The sequence below is a fragment of the Galeopterus variegatus genome, unplaced genomic scaffold (genome assembly GCF_000696425.1).
Source record: "Galeopterus variegatus unplaced genomic scaffold, G_variegatus-3.0.2 Scaffold45, whole genome shotgun sequence".
NCBI classification, from domain to species: domain Eukaryota; kingdom Metazoa; phylum Chordata; class Mammalia; order Dermoptera; family Cynocephalidae; genus Galeopterus; species Galeopterus variegatus.
The window spans coordinates 406,096-427,346 of NW_007726156.1; the positions used below are offsets into that span (position 1 = coordinate 406,096).

Consider the following 21,251-nt stretch of genomic DNA (forward strand, 5'->3'; position numbering starts at 1 on the left):
GCGAGAGCCCTGAGGCATAGAACCAATTTAAAGAACCAGCTTGAACAAAGACCAATTTAAACTTGGGGTTTTTGAGGTTACCATAGACAGTACAAAGTCTGGCTCAAAGTCTCCTAAAGCTGGGTTTGTGGATAGAAATTCCCAAGGAAAAGGTATATTGTTTTGTTTTGTTGTTCTCTTTGTCACCCTCTACCCAGAGCCAAAACTGAAATAAGCAAATGTGATAGGCAGAATTCTACAATGCTCCATGGTTTGCCCTCTAGTGTTATCCCCAGTATAATCCTCTCTCCTGAATGTGAGTGGAATCTGTGACTTACATCTAATCAACAGAAAATAGCAATATGATAGGATGTCACTCCCTTGATTAGGTTACTTTATATGGCAAAGGTGATGGGATGTTACTCCCATCATTACAGTACATTATCTAAGATTCTCCTGTGGCTTTGAAGAAGCAAACTACCATGTTGTGAACTGACCTCATGCACATGGCCTTTAAATCCAAGCTCCAGGTTGCCAAAAATTGGTGGCTATACCAAAGGCAAACATCAGCTCCAGGTCTCACTCAACTTTTCTCATTTCTGACTTTTAAGGACCACATCAACTTCAGCCATGCACTTTTAAATTATGGTGTTTAAAATATTTTATCTAACATTTGTGGGTGTTCTTTAACAAGATAATTTCTTTAAATATCTAATCTGCTGTATACCTGAGAATGTCCATTCACTGTTCAACCTGGTGAAGTCTAATTCCCTAATACTACCATACCCAAACTGCTTTAGTAAAAGAGATTACCATCTCTTAATTTTCAAATCTAATCAACTATTTCCAGTCCTCATTTTACTTGACCTCTCTCTTAGCATTTGGCACTGTTGGCCACAGCTTTTCTTTCTTTCCTTTCCTCCCCTGGCCTCCAGTAGCATATGCTTATACTATTTCTGTTACAACTATTTCTTCTCAATTTCCTTAGCTGAGTCCACTTTTTCTGCCTCCTTCTTAAATATTGGTGTCTTCAGAGTTCTATCTTAGGAATTTTATTCTCATACTACATACCGTACCTGGATGGTCTTATCCATTCCCATGGCTTCTTCTACCAACATGTACACTGATGACTTCCAAATCTATATGTCAAATTGTATTAGGAAGGATAGGTTAAGTGAGATAAGAAAGTATCCCAGCCACCCTGCCCCTGCCTGCAATTAGGCAAGCAATGGAACACGCCTGGGTCCTGAGGGAGACGCCATGGCCAACACCCCACCCACAGGAACTTTAGAATGCATTTATTAGCCACATGTGTCTCTATGGGGTGTGTGACTTATCTGCTCATGTCCTTCGACAAATTTCTGTTAAGGTTTTTCTAATTAACTTTTAAGAGTTCTTTATGCATTAAGGATGTTAATCTTTGTGTGTTAAATCTGTTCCTTATCAATTGACTTTAAATTCAATTTGTGATGTTTTCCTTCATTTGTACATTGAGAAAATAATTTTCTATTTAAACATTAAATAAAAAAAGAAAGAAAGAAACTATCCCCAAATCTCAGTACCTTAACATGGAAAAGTTTATTTTTTGCTCCCAGAGTGCACTGCAGGTCTAGGTGACTCTCCAGAGAAACTGTCCTCCACGTGATAATCTAATGATCCAGCATTAGAGCTTTCAACCTTACCTTTTCCTCACAAAATCTCCATAATTGTTTTGGGGGGAAGGATCAGAGCAGGTCTTGCAACATTAATTAAATGCTTCAACTAAAAGTGACATACATCACTTTCATTCACAGTCCATTGGCCAGCACTTGTCACATGGCATTACCCAACCACAAGGGAGGCTCCATGTCAGGAGAGAACTGGTTATGGTGATAACTAGGACTGTCTACCACACAAATCCAGATCTCTTTCATGAGCCCCCGGTCTGTGCATCCTACTGCTCTTTAGACAAGTCTACCTGAATGTTCCACAGGCACCTCAAACTCAATGTGTCCAAAATTAAACTCATTATTTATCCCCAATCATATACCCCCTTCTTCTATATTCATAATATTCATCAATGGATACAATGCAGAAAATTGGTAGTTATCCCGAGCTCCTCTCTCTCCCTTATCTTCCTGTCACACCTAGTAAATAACTAGATTCATCACCTGTCTGCCCTACCTCTTCTTCCCCATGGCCATCGCCTCTGTTCAGATCATACTTGTTTCTCACTCAGAACTCTGTAATACTAAAGGACGCTTCACCCACTGTCTGGCACCCTCTCCACTCTGTTGCCTAAACCCAAGTGTGATTGTGTTACTCCTCTTCGGCAATCTCTCCTTTGCCTTTAAGGTAAAGTTTCTTTTTTTTTTAAAAAGGTGACCGGTAAGGGGATCTTAACCCTTGACTTGGTGTTGTCAGCACCACGCTTACCGAGTGAGCTAACCGGCCATCCCTATATGGGATCCGAACCCGGGGCCTTGGTGTTATCAGCACCGCACTCTCCCGAGTGAGCCACGGGCCGGCCCTAAGGTAAAGTTTCTTTGGGGTCCACCACCATCTGGTCTCGTTCTTCCTCTCCGGCCTTTTCTCTTGCATTCCCCACCCCTCCCCACCATCATTCCCCATAGTACCAGCTATGATGAACTACTTGCATTTCCCTCAACATGACCAATGTGACAAATCATGCTTTTGCTCATGCTGTTTCTCTTCCTGGAATACATTTCCTTCCCCATCTGCCTAGAAATTTGATTAATCTTTCAAGATGCAGTGCAAACATCATCTCCTCTATGAAGTTTTTCTTGACACCTACTCTCTCTCCTGGTGTAGCCTGACCCCTTTCTCTTTCAGGTCCCCCTTCATCCTGGACAGATATCTAACATAGCATCTACAACATTTCCAATACGTTTATATATCTGGCCAGTCTGGAACATGGTTTTGTAGATGAATGGTTATCAATATCTCTACAAGCTCATAAAATCCCTCAAGTTAAGAACTATGTCTTACTCATTGTTTCCCCAGAATTTAGCAGAGTGTTTGGGTCATAGTAAGGGCTCAATAAATGTCTGATTAACTAATTAGTCCTCACTGTAAGTCTAAACTACCACTGTTTCCTTCTCTGGCTCCTTTCCTCCTTCTTGCCCTTGTAATATCTTTGATCACAGTCTTTGACTTTTTGTCTTCCCTTTTTATTTTATTTTTTTTATTATCTTCTCTTGTTTTTGCTGCCACTCTGCTAAACATCTCTCAAATCCACTATGTCTTTTCATCTCTCTACTGCTACTATCCTAGTCCAAGTTCCTATTACCACTCAACTAGGTCACTGCAGTAATCTCTGTTCATGTCTATTCCGGCTGCCTTCAAATCTATTATCTCTGCCCTACTTTTTAGTGATTGTTCCAGAATGCAAATCTGATCACGTCACCCTTGTTTAAATACCTTTAGTATACATAAACCCACTTCTTTTATAATAAAGACAAGAGTTCTGAGGTACTGGCCCCTTCCTGCCTCTTCAACTTTATCCTCGCCACAAACCACATCCCTTCCAGCCCACCCCAGTGTCACCTCACATACTGCCTTGTTCTTTCAGCTAGTGTCACCCTAGCACAAGACTTTTGGCCAGTCTATTCCACTGAACTTTCCCTCCCTCTTGGTCTAGTGGATCTTCAACTCGCACTTCAGATTTCAGCTTAAATATTTTTCTCCAGGAAGCCTTTTCTGGTCCCCTGTGTTATAGGCATACACAGCACAGGGTCCTGCAGTTTATACTTCTTTTTTTATGTTGTAACAGCCTCATTTATTATTCTGAAAGTTCCATGAAATCAGAAAAGGCCATTTTTCACCACAACATCCTTAAATCTTAGAATAGTACATGGCACATAGTAAATGTTCATTTAATGTTTTTGGAGTGAATGAAAAAATGAATTCTCTCAGCCACTGGGGTTCAAAAACTTGAAGTAATAATTGACTCATCCTGCTTTTTTATTCCCCATCTCCAAGTCCCCAGTCTTATGTCCTTCAATCTTGCATCTACGGTTTCCCTCCCGTTCCGGCTGTCCACATCTTTACTAAACGATACTCAGAATATCGCCGTATCCTCCCAGTTTATTGTCTTGTCTCTTTCTCTAACTATAATTTATCTTATATGATATGGTATAATCTTCCTTAAAAGCCATGTTTATCATGTTATATCCCAATTGAATACCTTTAGTGGTTCCTTATTTTTGTTAATACTTTATATATTTTGCTTGGATTTAAAGACCTCCATCTTCTGGCTCTAATCTATCTATGTAACTATTTTCTACTTCCCACCCGCTACAAATGCCCCACTCTTGAACCATGCTGATATCCCAGAAATCCATCATTTAAATCCCAGCCACCAATCCTGGGCCCGGAGTACCCCTTCCACAGCCCTACTTCTCCCTCTATCCAAACCCTATCCATGCTCCAGCCCCACCCCTGCCCCCTAAGGTTCACCTGCCTGCAGCCTTGCTCTGCCAGCTCTTCCCCTCCTCCAGGTCTGTGAGTTGCTCTTCCCTCCCCAATCATCCCTCTTATCTAAACAAGTCCTCCCGTTATTTACTCTTTAGGGTAGCTCTATGTTTTTTTGCTTCATGGCCCTTGACACAATGTGTCATTAACCTATTGTTTATTTGTTTTTCATTTCTCTTCTCAACTAGATGGTGGGTTCCATGAAACAAAGAACTTTTCTTCCTTGCTCTCTGAAAAACTCACAGTACCTAGCCCACTGTATGGCCCATAACATTTAATTAATGAGTATATTTATTAATATTATTTTATAAATAAATGTTTATAAATAAATGATTTGTCTTCCCTTTGAAAGGACCTCAGCATTCTTAACACACTTGAATCTGCACAGCTAGTATTTAGCTCTTTAACGCTGTTGCTTTTCATTTTTCTTTATCATCCTTAACTCCCTGGTGAGAAGAGATGAGATTATAAGATTCTTGATGACATGAACAGAGATAATGTCATACTGCTATGATCTCTACAGAATCTTGCCAGGAGGCTAGAGTAATTGTTCAATAAATACTTAATTAGAAATAAACTTGTCTTAGGGCCGGCCTGTGGCTCACTCAGGAGAGTGTGGTGCTGATAACACCAAGGCCACGGGTTTGGATCCTATATAGGGATGGCCGATTAGCTCACTGGCTGAGTGTGGTGCTGACAACACCAAGCCAAGGGTTAAGATCCCCTTACTGGCCATCTTTTAAAAAAAAGAAAGAAAGAAAGAAACTTGTCTTATCCCCTTATGCTCTGGCATTCATGTAAAAAAAATACTGAAGAAGCTCTCTCTGCTTGTAGGTCTTTTAAAAATACAGTGTTGACTTCAAAGAGGAAGTCTACACTTGAGCTTATACAAGATCTTTGTGACACACAGCCTGATGGTGGCAGTGGTAGTGGCAGTAATCTTTATTTCGTCATTTCTGAAAAATAGTAGTAGTAACGGATGCAAGTAAAAAGTTGAGTATCAGACAATTGCGTCTTATGATTGGATTTTTTTCTTTCCTGGACTTTTTCTTGAAAGGTAAATGCATTTACCACATTCTTTTAATCTAGAGGGAATAATCATTCACACACACAATAAATGTTAAATTGTTAGTGGTTTCTATCTTTTTTTCTGTTTGGTGGGGGAAGGGTTGTATTTGAATGGCTGAATTTAGTTGGTGGATTTTATGGCAATCAGTAAGATTCTCCAGCGCCAGACAAAACACAAAAAAGTGTACATAGCATTGTTTGTATTTTAATTTATCCTTCTGTCAAACGTTCAGATTGTCATTTTCAAAGATGAATGTGTTTCCTGCTTTTCGCGGCCTGGATTTGTAAGTAGCTATTTCCTTCTGGCATTGTTTGATGGTTTTGTCTTTTAGGGTGGGATGGCCAACCTTTTTTAAGGGGGCTATCGTAACATTCTGAGGGGTATGGTTGTAAATTCAGAACCACTGATGTGAAGATAAGGATTTTACAGAAACCTGAGATCCTCTCCTTTTCCATCTCCCCAATGATAAGGTCTAGTGTAAGTTCTTACTCTGTTTAGTATAAACACATATTTCAATATTTTTAAAATATTATAGCAATACTTCATAGTGTTCTGTAAATAGCACCATTGACTTATAAATTGGAAAAGGAGCAAAAAGTGCTAGAAAAATTGTTACTACTGCTGATTCTGCTGTGGACTGTGGGTTTCCTATTCTTGTGGCTCGGACTTCTCTCTAAATTTTCCTGTTGACATAGGAAAATTATTATCCTGCATTGCATCATATAAAACTATTTGGTCAGTTGTGAGGTACTTGGTAATGTTGCTGTTGCTGCTCTTATAACTGGTGCATAGTGATGAGGCGTCCTTCTCCCAACCCTCCCCCCATGTCCAAGGACTTGGAAATTAACTTTTGAGAGGTGAACAATTAAAACAACAAATAATTGATGATATTTGTCTAAGTAAATTTCCTTAAAATACAGCAAATATAGCAGAGGCAAAATTTTTATTATGAGTATGCCTAAACATGAAATAAAATCATGGTCTCCTAAAAAATAATTGGGGTGCATACAAAGTTTCATGCACAAAATGTCTGTTTCATTGTTACTTGTTTAAATAAAAATGGAAACAATTTGTATCAAGTGAGGAACTGATTTAGCAAGTTATAGTATATAGATATAACAGAAAGACCTATCACCACTAAAAATATTATAAAAAATTATTTATAAAAATTTTTTAGCGGTGTGGGAGAATATGTATGATAAAATGTTGAGTAAAAAAAAGGAACATAACCTTTTATATAAGGAAGTATCTCAACTAGCTTTTAAAAATGCACGGCATTTCCTTAAAAGGAAAAATACCAAAGTATTAATAATATTTAGGATAGGAGGAGTGATGGATGATTTTACTTTTTTGCCTTTAGATACTTTATACTTTTTGGTAAAAAAAAAAAAAAAAAAAAAAAAAAAAAAGTAAAAGAGGGAAAATACAGAAGGTTTAACATAACGAATAGAACCATAACCTAGGCAGGGATACTAGCATACTTGAAAAGACAATCTGTGAACAGAATAGAAATGTCTGATGGACCCTAGAGGAAGGACCTTCAAGAACAAGTTTGTCAGTTTCCTAGCACTTACAGGAAAGAGATTGATGCACCAAACCTGTGTGACAATATTAAAATGCTTACCAAGCAAAATTATGTTAATTGGCATTTTATATGTTCTGATAGATAGAATGCACTGGTTACTTCAACATGTTTCTTATGTTATTCCAGTTGATACATCAGTCTCCTGTGACTTGGTTGGTGGAGATCAGTTCTGGAGCAATCAGTCAGTGCTTGGTGCCCTGATAGGATCAAATTTCTGGAATTGCAAAGCTGAAGACTGGCTGCTGAGCTGCAGTAACCACACCAGGTAGTCTCTGACCACCGATGGCATTAGAACAACCACACCTTGCCTCCATCTCATTATTACTGCTTTTATAGTACAACCACAGTCTCAGAGTTTTCCCCTCAGCTGCCTCTCCTTTCTAAGCTTTCTAAGAGGTCCTTTTCAATTCTCAGGGGAAGACAGAATGGGAAGCAATACCTCCACACCTAAACCCGCCACTGGTGAGTTCAGGACAGGAACAATTATCTGCCTCACTGCTGAGTTAAAACGAAGTGGAAGAACTAGAAGTTATGCTGAATGGGCTGTAGTGGGATGGCACTGGCTACTGCATTTCTGAAGTTGGAAGAATCAGATTTTACCATGATGCAGAATTTATTGCCAGAAGGAGTGAGAAGGAACTGCCTGGCCCTCTAAACATGAGTAAGGATTATCTCTGTGCTCGGTATTAAACCAGGTGGGTAGTTTATGAGAATCTAGTTCACTTCCCTTACTGCTCCCTTATTTGTGGCATAGGCATGGGGAAAACCACTGTGGCTGTTTTGGACAAGGCACTGTTATAGCTGCCTTGCAAAACAAACAAGCAAACAAAAAAAGGCAGCAGTTTCAAGATCAAATTCCCAAGGACTTTGGGAAACACTGGTTTCTTTTCTCCCTAAAGGAATCTAGCCTGGAGATTCTCTGCTTAGGTTAGAGGGAGCATATCTCTCCAGGAGTTCCTACTAAAATCGTTGAGGAGGGAGACACATGAGATGTTTATGTTTATCAAAGAGACATATGGGTCTGCAAAACACTAGGCTCTTCTTTCATTTGTGTATCTGATCGGTTTGGTTTTTTTTAAAGATGACCGGTAAGGGGATCTTAACCCTTGACTTGGTGTTGTCAGCACCATGCTCACCCAGTGAGCTAACCGGCCATCCCTATATGGGATCCAAACCCGTGGCTTTGGTGTTATCAGCACTACACTCTCCCGAGTGAGCCACAGGCTGGCCCCTGATCAGTTTTTTTAGTCCCAGTTCTAATTTTTGTTTTAAAGGACCCAGGATCTTAGAAACAATGTTCACTCCTTTGTAGAGTTGCAGCCCCATCGTTAATCTCCACTGGTTGCTTGGATAGGGCGGGGCACTGAGGGACACTTAAGCTGGATTTCATGAGAAGGAGAAGATACATTAATTCCTTTCATGTTCTCTCATAGGCAGAAGAGCCAACCTCTCCACAGTAGCCCCAACGATCAGCTCTGCACCCTGTCTCTCTAACCATCCTAAGTAAATGAGCATTCTCCCATCCATTTCATCTTGTACCACATGGCAATTGATTTGGTGTTGACAGCTTTGGCTTGAGGACTTGGGCAGAGGGGCACTAGGGAGAAGGGACCAGAAACAGTGGAAGAATTAAATCAGTCTTTGATCTTAGGAGTATGGTTCTTAACTTGGTGTCCCCCAATCTTCAAGAGATCCATGAATCCCCTAAAGTTAGAGATAAAATTTGCTGTGTGTGGGCCTGAACATTGTGTGGACCGAACATTGTGTGGGTTTGGGGTGGGGGCTAGGGAGAGTCCACAGCTTTCACTCAGGCTTCAAAAGGACCTGGAACTCAAAAACAAGAAGCTGAAAACCAATGGTTGAGAATTAAAGTCCACTAACCAGTATGAAAGCCACGTCAGGGCTTTGTTCATAGGTGGAAAAGGTTACACTCTGGTCTTTAGGAAAGTCCTTCAAGAAGCCAGCAGTTCATCTGCTCCCTTTGTTTGCCAAAACAGCAAAGAACATTTAATCTTGGCCTTTTTTGTCGGGGTTCTATTGACGCTGATGCTGATGGCCCTTGTCTTCCTCATCATAAAGATCTATAGAAAATGTAAGCAGTCTCCAAGGGATGGGACAGCCCTTCTTTCTCTGCCATTGACAATTGGCTATGAGTGAATAACGGGAGGAGGTGGGGGGAGCAGGGGTGGGGTGTGATAAACCTGCTTAGCCCACCGTCTCTGCAGACTAACGATTCGAATCCCTTCATTTCTCTTCCCCCTGCCCTCCCCACCCCACCCCTTCACCCAAGGTTGAAGGGAGAGGCTCCCCATTCCCCCAGACCCCATGGGTGAGACTTGTCCCTCTTCTTCCTAGCACGTGTGGCAGGTCACTCCAGTCCCCAGACCCTGGATCCTCACTCAGATCCTCGAGCCGAGGTGAGATGACCACACTGTTTCTGAGATACTGGGGGGCTACTGCCATTGGAATTTCCCTCTATAGACGCTGCATTATTGACTAGAACAGTGGTACTGCTTTCTGGATACTGGGCAAGTGATTCTTTGAAAAGTTCTTCTGATTTCTTTGGGTCTCATCTGACCAAAGCTTTCAGGCTATTCCCAAAAAGATACCTTTTGCTCCAAATGGAATTCATTCATTCCTTCTTTTTCTCCTTCCACAGCTTTCATCCATCCCAGAGGAGTCACTTACCTACACCAGCATGGCTTTCAAAATGTCAGAAGAAAAGAGCAATCATTTGACTAAGAACCATTCTGCAGACTTAGACCCCATTGTCTATGCTCAGATTAAAGTGACAAACTCACCCTGCCTTTCCAATGAGCCATGAATTCAGTTCCTCTCATCTCCATCTTCAGACATCACTTTTCCTTTTTTACAAATTTTGGACACAACCTATGTGAAACTGCAGTCAGAATTATTTGTGTGATCTGGAAATGTTTTTTGTTTGTTTGTTTGTTTTGTGGCTGGCCAGTGTCCTTAACCAGGATCCAAACCCTTGACCTTGGTGCCACAAAGCCGTGCTGTAACCAACTGAGCCAACTGGTGATCTGGTAATGTTATCTGGAAGTTTTGAAGACCAATGGCCAGTGTTTTTCCTGGCCAGAGAAAAGATTGCTGACCCTTCCTCTGAACCGGCAGCCTGTTAGCCCCTTGAGCGCTGAGACTGCCTCCAAAGCATGTGGTTCAGAGCTCAGTGCACAGAAGAGCATTCACCCAGAGTCACTAATCAACTTGGGAGGAGTCACCCAAATGAACAACCTATCAAGAGTTTTAAATAAAGGCAAACCCTCACAATGTTGGCTCCTTCTTCATCATTTATTTCTCTGTCCCCATCATCTTCTCCAGAGGTCAGGACCAAAAGTCCAGAGCTCATCCACAGCCCCCCAAAAACTAGCAGAGGTGATGGTACTCTGGGACATGCTCGGGAGTGATTGGGGTACAGGTCTCAAATTCTGCCATTAACCAGCTGAATTCATTTAGGCAAGTTTGTTAAACCTTTTAAGCTTCAAATTTTTCATCTTGAAAATAGAGATAACACCTCTTAGAGTTTGAGGATTAAATGAGATATTATATACATAAGCACACTAACATCTCATAGTTCTATACAAATACAAGGTCCTTATTGTATAAAGCACTATTCAAATGTAGATTTCTATTTCCTTACTACAGGCATAAGAGATATGCATAACAACATCGTATGAGAGCCAAAGGTAAAGATTAATCCAGAGGTCAATTCCCTGCAAAATCCCAATGAATAATCACATAGAAAATCCCATAAAAATACCAGTAAGATTATTTTTCACCAGCCAAGCTTATTCTAAAGTTCCTAGGTAATCAAAAACCAAGAAAACAAATATAGGAAAATTTGTAAAAATAAATATCAGAAAGCTAGACCTAATGGCTAACTAAAAGTACCTGTTTTATTAAGCATGACTAATTAAAGATATATATTAATGGTGCGTGAATAAATAAATCAATGAAATAGAATTAAAGAATCAGAAATAGACCAAAATGCATAAGGAAATTTAGAATATGATGAAGATGACATGTCAGATCATTTGGGGGAAATTGATTTATTCAATAATTGGGGTTGAGACAAATAGGTATCCATGTAAATGAAAATAAAATTGGGTCCATATCTCACTTCTCATATCAAAATAAATTCCAGACATGTCAAAAATTTAACTGTAAGGGCCGGCCCATGGCTCACTCAGGAGAGTGCAGTGCTGAGAACCCCAAGGCCCCCGGTTCAGATCCGATACAAGGATAGCCGGTTAGCTCACTGGCTGAGCACAGTGTGGGTAACACCACACCAAGGGTTGCGATCCCCTTACTGGTCACGAAAAAAGACAAAAAAAAAAAAAAAAGAAAGAAAATAAAATAAAATTTAACTGTAAGAAAATCATAAAAGTACTAAAAGAAAATATGGAGGAATTTTTTGAATAATTTCAGAGTGGAACATGTCTTTGAATGTATGACACAGAGCCCAGAAATCAGAAAAGACTAACTTGACGTATACCACTAAAAAGTTAAAATACAAATGACACATTTATAAAACATTTGCAGGGGCTGACCCTGTGGCGCACTCGGGAGAGTGTGGGGCTGATAACACCAAGGCCATAGGTTTGGATCCCGTATAGGGGTGACCGGTTAGCTCACTGGGTGAGCGTGGTGCTGACAACACCAAGTCAAGGGTTAAGATCCCCTTACCAGTCATCTTTTATAGAAAAAAAAAGAAAGAAAGAAAATTTCACAGCACACCAGGAGGTTACAGTCACTATTCTCATTTTAGATACAAAAATGGAGGCACAGAAAGATTAAATAACTTGCCCAATTTCACACCGCTAGTAAGTAGTGGCACTGGGATTCAACCCCAGGTAGGCTGGCTCCAGAGTCTGAGCATCTATCGATTATGCTCAACTCTGTGGAAAAGAGAAAGATTGAGAGCACTCTAGATGTCCATTGAGAGGGGACTGGCTAGTGGAGTATGATGCAGCCACTAGAAAGAATGAGGCAGCTCTACATGATCTGATGAAAAAAGGTCTCCAAGATATATTGTTAAATGAAAAGTGTGAGTTGTTGGACAGAATCTGTATATGCTCTACCCATGTATTGTAGAGAATATGTGCATGTGTTTTTATATATTTAGCATATCTCTAGAAGAAAACACAACGACAGTAGTCCCCTTATCAGCAGTTTCTCTTTCCATGATTTCAGTCACCCACAGTCAACTGTGGCCTGAAAATATTAAATGGAAAATTCCAGAAATAATCTGTAAGTTTTAAATTGTGTGCCATTCTGAGTAGACCGATGAAATGTCATGCTGTTCTGCTCCAACCCACCCCAGGGCATGAATAATCCCTTTGTCGGGTGAATCCATGCTGCATCCCTCCCACCCTCACCCCGAGTCACTTAGTAGCCTTCTGGATTATCAGATTGACTGTTCCAGTATCAACAAGTGCTTGTGTTCAAGCAAACTTTCTTTTACTTGATAATGGCCCCAAAACATAAGAACAATGATGCTGGCAATTCAGATATGCCAAAGAGAAGCCATAAAGTGCTTCTTTTCAGTGAAAAGGTGAAAGTTCTTAATGATGAAAGAAAAAAATCGTGTGCTGAGTTTGCTAAGATCTATGGTAAGAACAAATCTTCTACCTGTGAAATTGTGAAGAAGGAAAAAGAATTCATGCTAGTTTTACTGTTGTACCTCAAACTGCAAAAGTTATAGCCACAGTGGGTGATAAGTTCTCAATTAAGATGGAAAAGGCATTAAGTTTGTAGGTGGAAGACATGAAAAGAAACATGTTCCAATTGACTGCAAGTGGGTGTGGCACTATCCACGGTTTCAGGTATCCACTGGGGGGTCTTGGGACGTATCCCCTGCAGTTGGGGGTGGGGGGACTACTATAACTGGTGCCCTTGGGGAGAGGAATTTGGTACCCGAGGTACTGAAGGTCACGGGTGGGAAGGAGGTATGCTTTTCCTTAAAAGCCTTTTTGTAACTTTTTAAGTTCTTTTACCATGTTGAGGATCTTCGGGTGGCCCAATACCTAGTACTCCCATTATTCCATACCTTAATCCTGAACCAACTGAGAAATAAGAAAGAGCACTCAGCAGATAGAGACCAAAATAGCATCTTTATTATGAACATACTCAACAATGGAAAACATAGCTTAAATTGTAACTGCAAAGAAGTAGGCTTCAGAATACTGAATTTCATAACTGATACAGCTGAACCAGGGCAAGTCCCCTCCCTTCCCCACAACCAATTCAGTGGCTCAGCCTGCTCGCAAGGAGTTACAGAACAGATCATGTGCTCATTGACTATTGCAACCAAAAGATTAAAAAAGGAAGAGGAAGGGGCAAAGTATGTATGCCCAGTTCCTACTTTCAGTCTCACGTCAGACAGGCCACTCTGCTTCCCATGGAGAGTCATTGAGGAGTGTCACCCTAATGGATCTCGATCTACAGGGGTAGAAGCAGGAGTGGGAGAGAAGCACCCACCTCAAACCTCTTTTTAAAATACATTAAATAATATTTTTAGGGCCAGCCCATGGCTCACTCGGGAGAGTGCGGTGCTGATAACACCAAGGCCCCGGGTTCGGATCCCATATAGGGATGGCCGGTTCGCTCACTGGCTGAGCGTGGTGCTGACAACACCAAGTCAAGGGTTAAGATCCCCTTACCGGTCATCTTTAAAAAAAATAATAAATAAATAAATTAATAATAATAATAATAATAATATTTTTAAAAATCAAGGGAAGGAAATTGGAGCTCAAAGAGATGAAATAATTCACCCAAATTATCACCCAGCTAGTAAGGGGCAGAACAAGAATCTAAATCAAGTCCTGTGACCTCAAATTCCTTGCATCCTACCTCCACACCAAGCTGCTCCACAGCACTTAGAGTGGCAGGGAAACTAGAAAGGCAAAGTCAGGTGACATAATAGAGAGCGTATGTTCTTTCTGAGAGAGAGCAGCTGCTCCTGGCAGCTGGATTTTGAGGTAGAAGCCAGTGGAAGAGAGTTTGATAAAGGAGTAGGCTCCTTGTGAGAATGAACACGTCTAGGAGAAAGGCCTGTGTAGGGAAGCAGTGCTATGCATAGGGAAGCAGTCCTATGCGTGGGCCACGGCACACAGAGCAGCCAGCCGCACGAGGGCAGCCGGACCCAGGAATGGCCTTCTCCCGTCGGCTGACCAGAAAGTACACACGGAGAGGGCGCTGGTGCTGTCGGCTTTCCCAAACTCCGGGCTGACATCAAAGAGTTCTGCCAACCCTGAAGCTAGATGCCACATCAGCTTTCCAGCCCAGAGCCAGTGCCTTATAAACACAGCTGCGAGAGTAGGTGTGAGCCTTGTGAGGTGGCCGTCCACTTGTACATGAAAAAGCAAATTAATTATCCTTCCTTCTTCCATCTTCCCATTTTTAACATTACAGCCCTAAACAGTGTCTTGTTTTGTCTCCGTATCATGAGAACTGGTGGGCAACCAGCCGTGCTGGAAGATAAAATGAGTAATTAAATAATTGACCACAGATTCAAAAGGTCTCTGCTAGGTGAGGGAAGAAAAAAGGCTCTTGAATTCTGGATCATTGAATCAGAACAAACCTGTAGGATTCTCAGGGGAAATCATCCTCCAAACAGTATAAGTGTAAATCTTCCAAGACATCTGTAGATGTCTTCACCTGTCATGGGAGACCTACATCTGCCATCTCACCTTGAGTAATTGGATGTCCTAACTGAGCCCAAACTGGATTCCTATTGGCAGAACCTGTGGGCTAGTGACCCCTTTGTGTAACTTCTTTTTTTTTTTTTAAAAAAGATGACCGGTAAGGGGATCTCAACCCTTGGCTTGGTGTTGTCAGCACCACGCTCAGCCAGTGAGCAAACCGGCCATCCCTATATAGGATCCGAACCCGCGGCCTTGGTGTTATCAGCACCGCACTCTACCGAGTGAGCCACGGGCTGGCCCACCTTTGTGTAACTTCAATACGTGGCCACAGGGGAGGGATTGGGTTCTTTTGTGGCTGATGGAAAAGAAAGCACTTTTGATGTTGTTTGATCTGAGACTCTGGCAGGGAATGGGCTGTATGGAAATGCAGAGGCATGATATCCACACTCTCATCTCTTCCCAGAAGGCTGTTGAGTAGCTTTGAGTCCCCTACCTACGGAGAGTGGAGTTAGGATGGAAGCTGAAGGAACTGTGTTCATGAAAGACTGTGAGAGTCTGTATCTAAACACCCAGGGCATGTGCAGAATCAAATCAATAGCCAATCTCCCTGTCCCAACCCTGCTCAGACCAAAGGGCCACCTGAGTATCCTGAGGATGGAGGCCAGCCAGAACCCCTGTTAGAAGAGACCATGGCACCTTGAAGAGCAGGGTTCAGATGAGGGAGCAGTGGCATGGGGGGCAGCCCTGGGAACTCCCAGAAAGAGCAGGAGACACACTGCATGGGGAGAGAGAGTGCAGGTGTGCAGGCAGGAGCTAAGCATGTTGGTAATTCTGGCATTGATGACTCGCACCCAAGAAGGGCTGATGCCTTGGTCTTGATTTGTGTTTCCTGGTTTGAATATTTCACTAAAGTTATCACACCTTGGTTTGTCACTGATCGAATGGAGCATCCAATCAATCTGGTGGCCATTTTCCGTAAAGGATGTGATTAAAGGCCTACAGTCTTTTCTTCAAGAGAATCTGAGAAACGCTGATTTAGTCTCTTTCCGTTTTCTTTGGGTAGGACAGCATTTAATACCAATTTAGAAATGAGTTGGAATATTATACTTTTTTTTTTTTTTTTTTGTCTTTTGTCTTTTTCCGTGTCCGGCAACGGATCGCAACCCTCAGTGTTGCCCCTGTACCGGACTCGTATAACTTCGTATAATGTATGCTATACGAAGTTATTACGATTATTCTGAATAATAGAATGCTGCTTATAGGGATAATTTGACTTTCAATGTTAACCCAGCCTCTATCTGTATTCATGCAGAACACTTTCACTTTTATTTACAGAGGAAGTTGCCACACTGAGAAGAGCTCTGGTTGTATCTCAGACTTTTGGGCTCACACGGAAACCTGGAGTTTGGCCCCCAAATGGAGACTTCTATTAAAACCTGACTATTAGTTATGCTATATTTACTAGACATAGGCTACTAATTGGATATAGAAAGAGTATGAAAAATGATAGCGAATCCTCTCAGACTTTCTTCATTATTTCAAACAAGATTTCAAGATCACAAATGGAGACTTTATTTGATTCTTGCCTTAATTTAATGTCTCTAATAACTGTGATCTTGGAATATTATACTTTTTGAGAAACTTTTCTAGAAATACTTTTCCAGTGATATCCTTGGAGAAGTTAGTCATACCTTGGAGTTCATTCAATACTGGTCAGGAATTTATCGGCTAACAGATAAAATACAAGTGACTTCCTGGCCCCCTGACCCAGATTCTGCACGTCTTCTTCACTTCCGGCTAATCAGATGCATAAGAACTAAGATCTTGAGATTATATTTGATTACAGCCTTGCTCAGGCATGGTCTATCACAGCTCTTCTATCACTATTGTTACCTAGCTGCAAATGATTACTGGCAACGTTAGAAGATACTTCAGAGTGCCTGAGAGATCAGAATCAGTCCCCAAGATGTGGGCCAGTTGTCATGGTGATTCTCTTGTAGCATCACTTTATTTATGAACTAAGTAAAAGAAATCTTCAATCACAGCTGTTCAGTATATGCCATTTCCTTTGGAGTCAGGACACGTGAAAGGGGCTTCAAAGAGTTGCCTATTTTCTTGGAGAAAAGAAAGAGAAAATTGAGCTGAGATCTATTGCCTACCTTTGCTGAGTGTTTTTTGCAGCACAAATTGCAAATTCTTTTATGAGGGCTAAGTAGGAGCTAAACACCAAGCTTTGCTTTCAGGGCTGAAATCAGATATCATTACTGCAAAGCTCATCAGCCGGTCAATAGGAAAGCTCGGTACACAAGGCTTGCATTCACCTCCCACCAAATTTTGGTGATGGGAAGGCAGCTGGACTTCTTCAGAAACCAAGAAGGGCAGAGTTAGAAGGGACTTTGGTTCAGGCTGCCAGGTTGCAATTGTCTGAGTGTGAGGAAGCAGGCCATTGCCAAAGCAGATTGCACAACTCCTTGCAAAAAAGGAATAGCATTGTGTTCCACTGTGTCTTTCATAGTACCTTGTGTCTATCCTGTAGGGTACTCTCTCTAGTTGACAATTTTACGTTTGCTTGTTTACGTGTGATAGTCTGTCATCCTTCCACTCTACATTGTAGGCTCCATGAAGATAGATGCTGCTTCTTTTGCTTGTCCTTTGTATCCTGCACATCTAGCTAGTATGCTCCTTGTTTGTTGGATGAATGAATGAATGAATGAATGAATGAATGAATGAATGAATGAATGAATGAAAGAAAAAATCCTGGAGAGTATAGGAATGAGATCCTCAATTTATAGAGAAGAAAACAGGCCCAGAAAAGTACAAAGTTGCCCAAGGTCATGCCTTAAAGAAGTGACCGTGGTTTTAGCAGAAACCTAGACCACAATTGTGTCCCAAAAGGAGCAATTTGGGGCCAACCCAAGAAAGGCATTCCTTTGTCCACATCCTTTCCTCCACAGTTCCCAAAGCTCCTGGAGGACAAAAGGTCAGAAATGCTGTGGGAGCCACTGCTTTGCTTTCTTAGGGTTCCTTTTCTGGCCCCAGGGCCAAAATATCACAGGGAAAGTACAAGCCCTTGCAGCCTAAGCTTTTCATTTCAGACTCTTCTGGCTATGGACACTTGTGTTCCACTAACAGGAATTTCTAAGGATTTTTTTTCCTCTGTCTCTGAAATGTTTTCTACATTTCCATACCCATAGGAGGTTGGAATCTGTCTTGTAATTATGCTTACAGTCTCTTCATTGCCTAAGGTGTTTCTGTGGTTTCTAAGCGCAAAAAGAAAAACAAAAAAAACTATTGGCCAAACAGTGGCACTTGTGTCTGATGTTCCTTCTGCTCTGTGTACACTTCAGAGGTTAGCAGAATCACCACATGGTGGCCTAGAGAATTTTCTGGCTTGTAAGACCAGCCTTTGTGTCCCCGATGCTGCCCCAAAGGGAAAGGTAGACAAATCCACACAGTCCCTTCTCTATTTAGGAATTGGGAGGCCTAAAGATCAGGTCTCAGGACAGAAGAATCAAGGAGGGAACTTACCAAGGGTGCAGGGATCACAGAAGAAGCTTGATTGTTTTTTGAGCTTCTGGGTAGGCCTTTACCTATAATCACCCCAAAACAAAAGGAGACACAGACAAAGCTACAGGACCACTCCCTTGGCTCCAGACAGGGCTGAGACCATTGGGCCTGTCTTCTACTACCCCCGAAGCTTTTCAAGGGGACCTTTCTACACCTGCTTGCCTAGGGGCCCCAAAAGCTCTTTCCTTTGACAGGAGCCTTGACTCCTAGTCCCTCCAGGCGAACAAAAACTTTCAATCAGAGAGTAAGGCTGCCTCTCAAAGTTTGTGTGCTGGGGACTCAGGTGACCCTCCAGCCATGGAACCTGCAGTGTGGTTGTGTCACACTTATCTCCTAAAGAAAGTTATAGTGCTCTCTCTGTTACCTGTCATAATGCCATGTCGCCATGCAGCAGACATCTTCCCCAGCCTGTGGGCTGGCTGCATTGGTCTACAGGCGACCAGGCACCAAGAGGAGGGTCACATTCATTCGCTGGAAAGCTGCTCCTTGCAAACTTGCATTTTCTCCAATTCCTGCCTGCCTGACCCCCATCCCCACCCCCAAACAGCTACTTACCCCTTCTATTCCTTTGACTTCTCCTCCTTTTGGACAGATGGCTGATTATAGAAAAAATTCCCAAACCCGTGATCAACAGGCAAATGGTGAGAATAGACATCCTAGAAGGAATCACAGCAGAGTTCATGTCCCTTGGAAGAAACTGTCTTTTGGTTCTCTGTTCTGGATCCCCTTTTCTGGGATCTCCCCCCCCCCCCCCGCCCCCACACACACCCAGTTACAGTAGTTCCTGGCAACTGTATTCATTTAGAGTGACCCTGTCCTTTGGACCACACTTGACTGGACCTGGTGAGCATTTGACCAAGCTGGGCAATGTGCTTCTTCCTCAGAAAGTAACTGGAACTGGGAGTAGGAAAATTCACTCTCAAGACTGGCTAGTCTGAGAAAAAAAATAAGTAGCAAAAATAAGCTCAGGAAATATAAATAGTGTCTGGCCGGTTAGCTCAGTTGGTTACAGTGCGGTGTTATAATGCCAAGGTCAAGGGTTTGGATCCCCATACTGGCCAGCTGCCAAAAAAGTAAAATAAATAAATAGATGCCTTTTTTTGTGCCAAAAGTAAAAAAGAAAGAAAGGAAAGGAAAGAAAGAAAAACGGGAAGTGCAGAGAGAGAAGGAGGAAGCAAACACACAGAGAGTAGCAGGTTAGAGACAAAGTCATGCTGTTGCTCCTGACAGTGTCTACGGGTGGCCACATCCCTGCCCCTGCATTTGAGACACCGCTCTCTCCTTCTGATAAGTGTTTCCTTTTAGATAAATAGCTAGAGGGCATTTTTGCTTCTTGCAACCAAGACTCCTATACTATATTCTTTTCAAGGAAACCAAATTGTCACATTGAGGATATGTAGGTCAGGTGGAGAAACAACACACAGCTGAAGAGTGGTGAGTGCAGATCAATAGTCACCCGTTGCATTGTGGCTGCCTCCCCGCCACACACACACGCCCCAACCCTCCCACCCCCCGAGCCCATTCGTCTTCTAAGACTAGGACTCACCTGGAGTGATCTGTCTTGTGGACGACTTTGGAAGCTCTGCAGCTTCTGTTCTTGTTGCCTGATAGGTCTGAATCAGAAAGGATTTGCTGAGAGTCGAGTAAGGCCCACACCCAGGCCCTTCCTTTGCTTTCCAGCTGCATCTCTGCCTGTCATTCTCTTAGTCTCCAGACAGGGAGCGCTCCGGTTGACTTCAGGGTAAAGCAGAGGCACCCACCACAGTTGTATGAATGTGCAGGGAACAAGGCTGCATGGACAAGTAGGGCCTGAAATCTACCCCACACTCTGCTTGCCAAGCCAGGCACCCTGTCACTGGGCACAAAGACCCTGTGTGGACCAGAAGTGACCTCACCCCCAGGCCAAGGCCCCTCCCCATAGGAGGGGACACCAGCAGCACTAGATGGCCAATCCTATCCTTAAGGAACCGATCGTGACATAATTGCCATCTCATGCTCCTGAAGCCATCAAAACCCAGTGGGAGAAGTCCCACCAGGGCTACCTGAATTGCCTCCTCTGAGAAGACCTGGTAGGGGTCTGTATTTCATTTAAACTAAGGAGTGCATTTAAGTGGGACTTTTCTTACCTGAGCTTACAACTAATGACAGGCTATATAATCAAGTAAAAGCAGAACCACACAGAGTAGAAACACGATAGGCATAAACAACGTTAACACTCAGAAGACGCTTGCTGGATCAATTACCAGTAGGTCAAGTGTGAGCAAGACTCTCTTCCTAGCCCTGGAGGGGGGTTCCTACTGCTCTCCTTGAGTCCTTCTGGTTTGTTTTCCTACTGGCATTGTGCTCTGGATTGCGATAGAAAAAGCCAGGCCTTCTAGAAATGGAAACAATGAGAAGCCACAGGAGAAAACCAGAGAAAGGCTGGTGCCTTTCATAAGCTCTCTGCCTCAGAAACGGAGGTTTTCTGTTGCAAGAAGAGGTTTTCGGCATTTGACAGAAGGAACTTGGTGAGCTTTTGGAAATCCTATGTCTCAGCTCCAGCAGAAACTGGCAGTTGATTGGCTCAGGCAGAATTCTCCCTATGGGCTACAGTCCCACTCATACCCTCCCAGTGGCCTTCTAGTGTAAACTGTGTTCCTTAAAAGTCAAAGAGGGTGCTGATCAGTTTCACCATGATATTTATCCCTGTAAATTATTAGATCATTTAAGTTGATAGTTTCCAGGTGCCTGGGCCATATTTTGCAGTCTCAATCACCTCTCAAGAAACTAATCTTCAGGGGCCGGCCCGGTGGCGCACTGCTACAGTGCGCCGCTTGGGAGCGTGCTGGCGCTCCCGCCGAGGGTTCGGATCCCACATACAGACCGGTTCCCGCTCACTGGCTGAGCGAGGTGCGGGCGCGACACCGAGGGT

The 21,251-nt window shown here is 42.5% G+C and overlaps 2 protein-coding genes across 2 annotated transcripts in view; one reads left to right on the forward strand and one right to left on the reverse strand.

Moving 5' to 3' along the window:
* The first annotated feature begins 7,531 nt into the window (after positions 1-7,531).
* On the forward strand, positions 7,532-10,355 carry LOC103589987 (chromosome unknown open reading frame, human C1orf162). Its single transcript, XM_008572100.1, has 5 exons — positions 7,532-7,568; positions 8,540-8,609; positions 9,104-9,198; positions 9,462-9,523; positions 9,766-10,355. Exons 1-5 carry the CDS (start codon positions 7,532-7,534, stop codon positions 9,928-9,930), a joined length of 429 nt encoding a protein of 142 aa, XP_008570322.1. The 3' UTR covers positions 9,931-10,355.
* Positions 10,356-16,812: 6,457 nt separating this feature from the next.
* ADORA3 (adenosine A3 receptor) overlaps positions 16,813-21,251 on the reverse strand; it is a 17,956-nt gene continuing 13,517 nt past the window's right edge. The window contains exons 4-6 of the mRNA XM_008571973.1: positions 19,887-19,953; positions 18,896-18,996; positions 16,813-16,880 (exon numbers count right to left, since the gene is read on the reverse strand). Coding sequence (XP_008570195.1) covers positions 16,813-16,880; positions 18,896-18,996; positions 19,887-19,953 — 236 coding nt within the window. The remainder of the gene's footprint in view (positions 16,881-18,895; positions 18,997-19,886; positions 19,954-21,251) is intronic.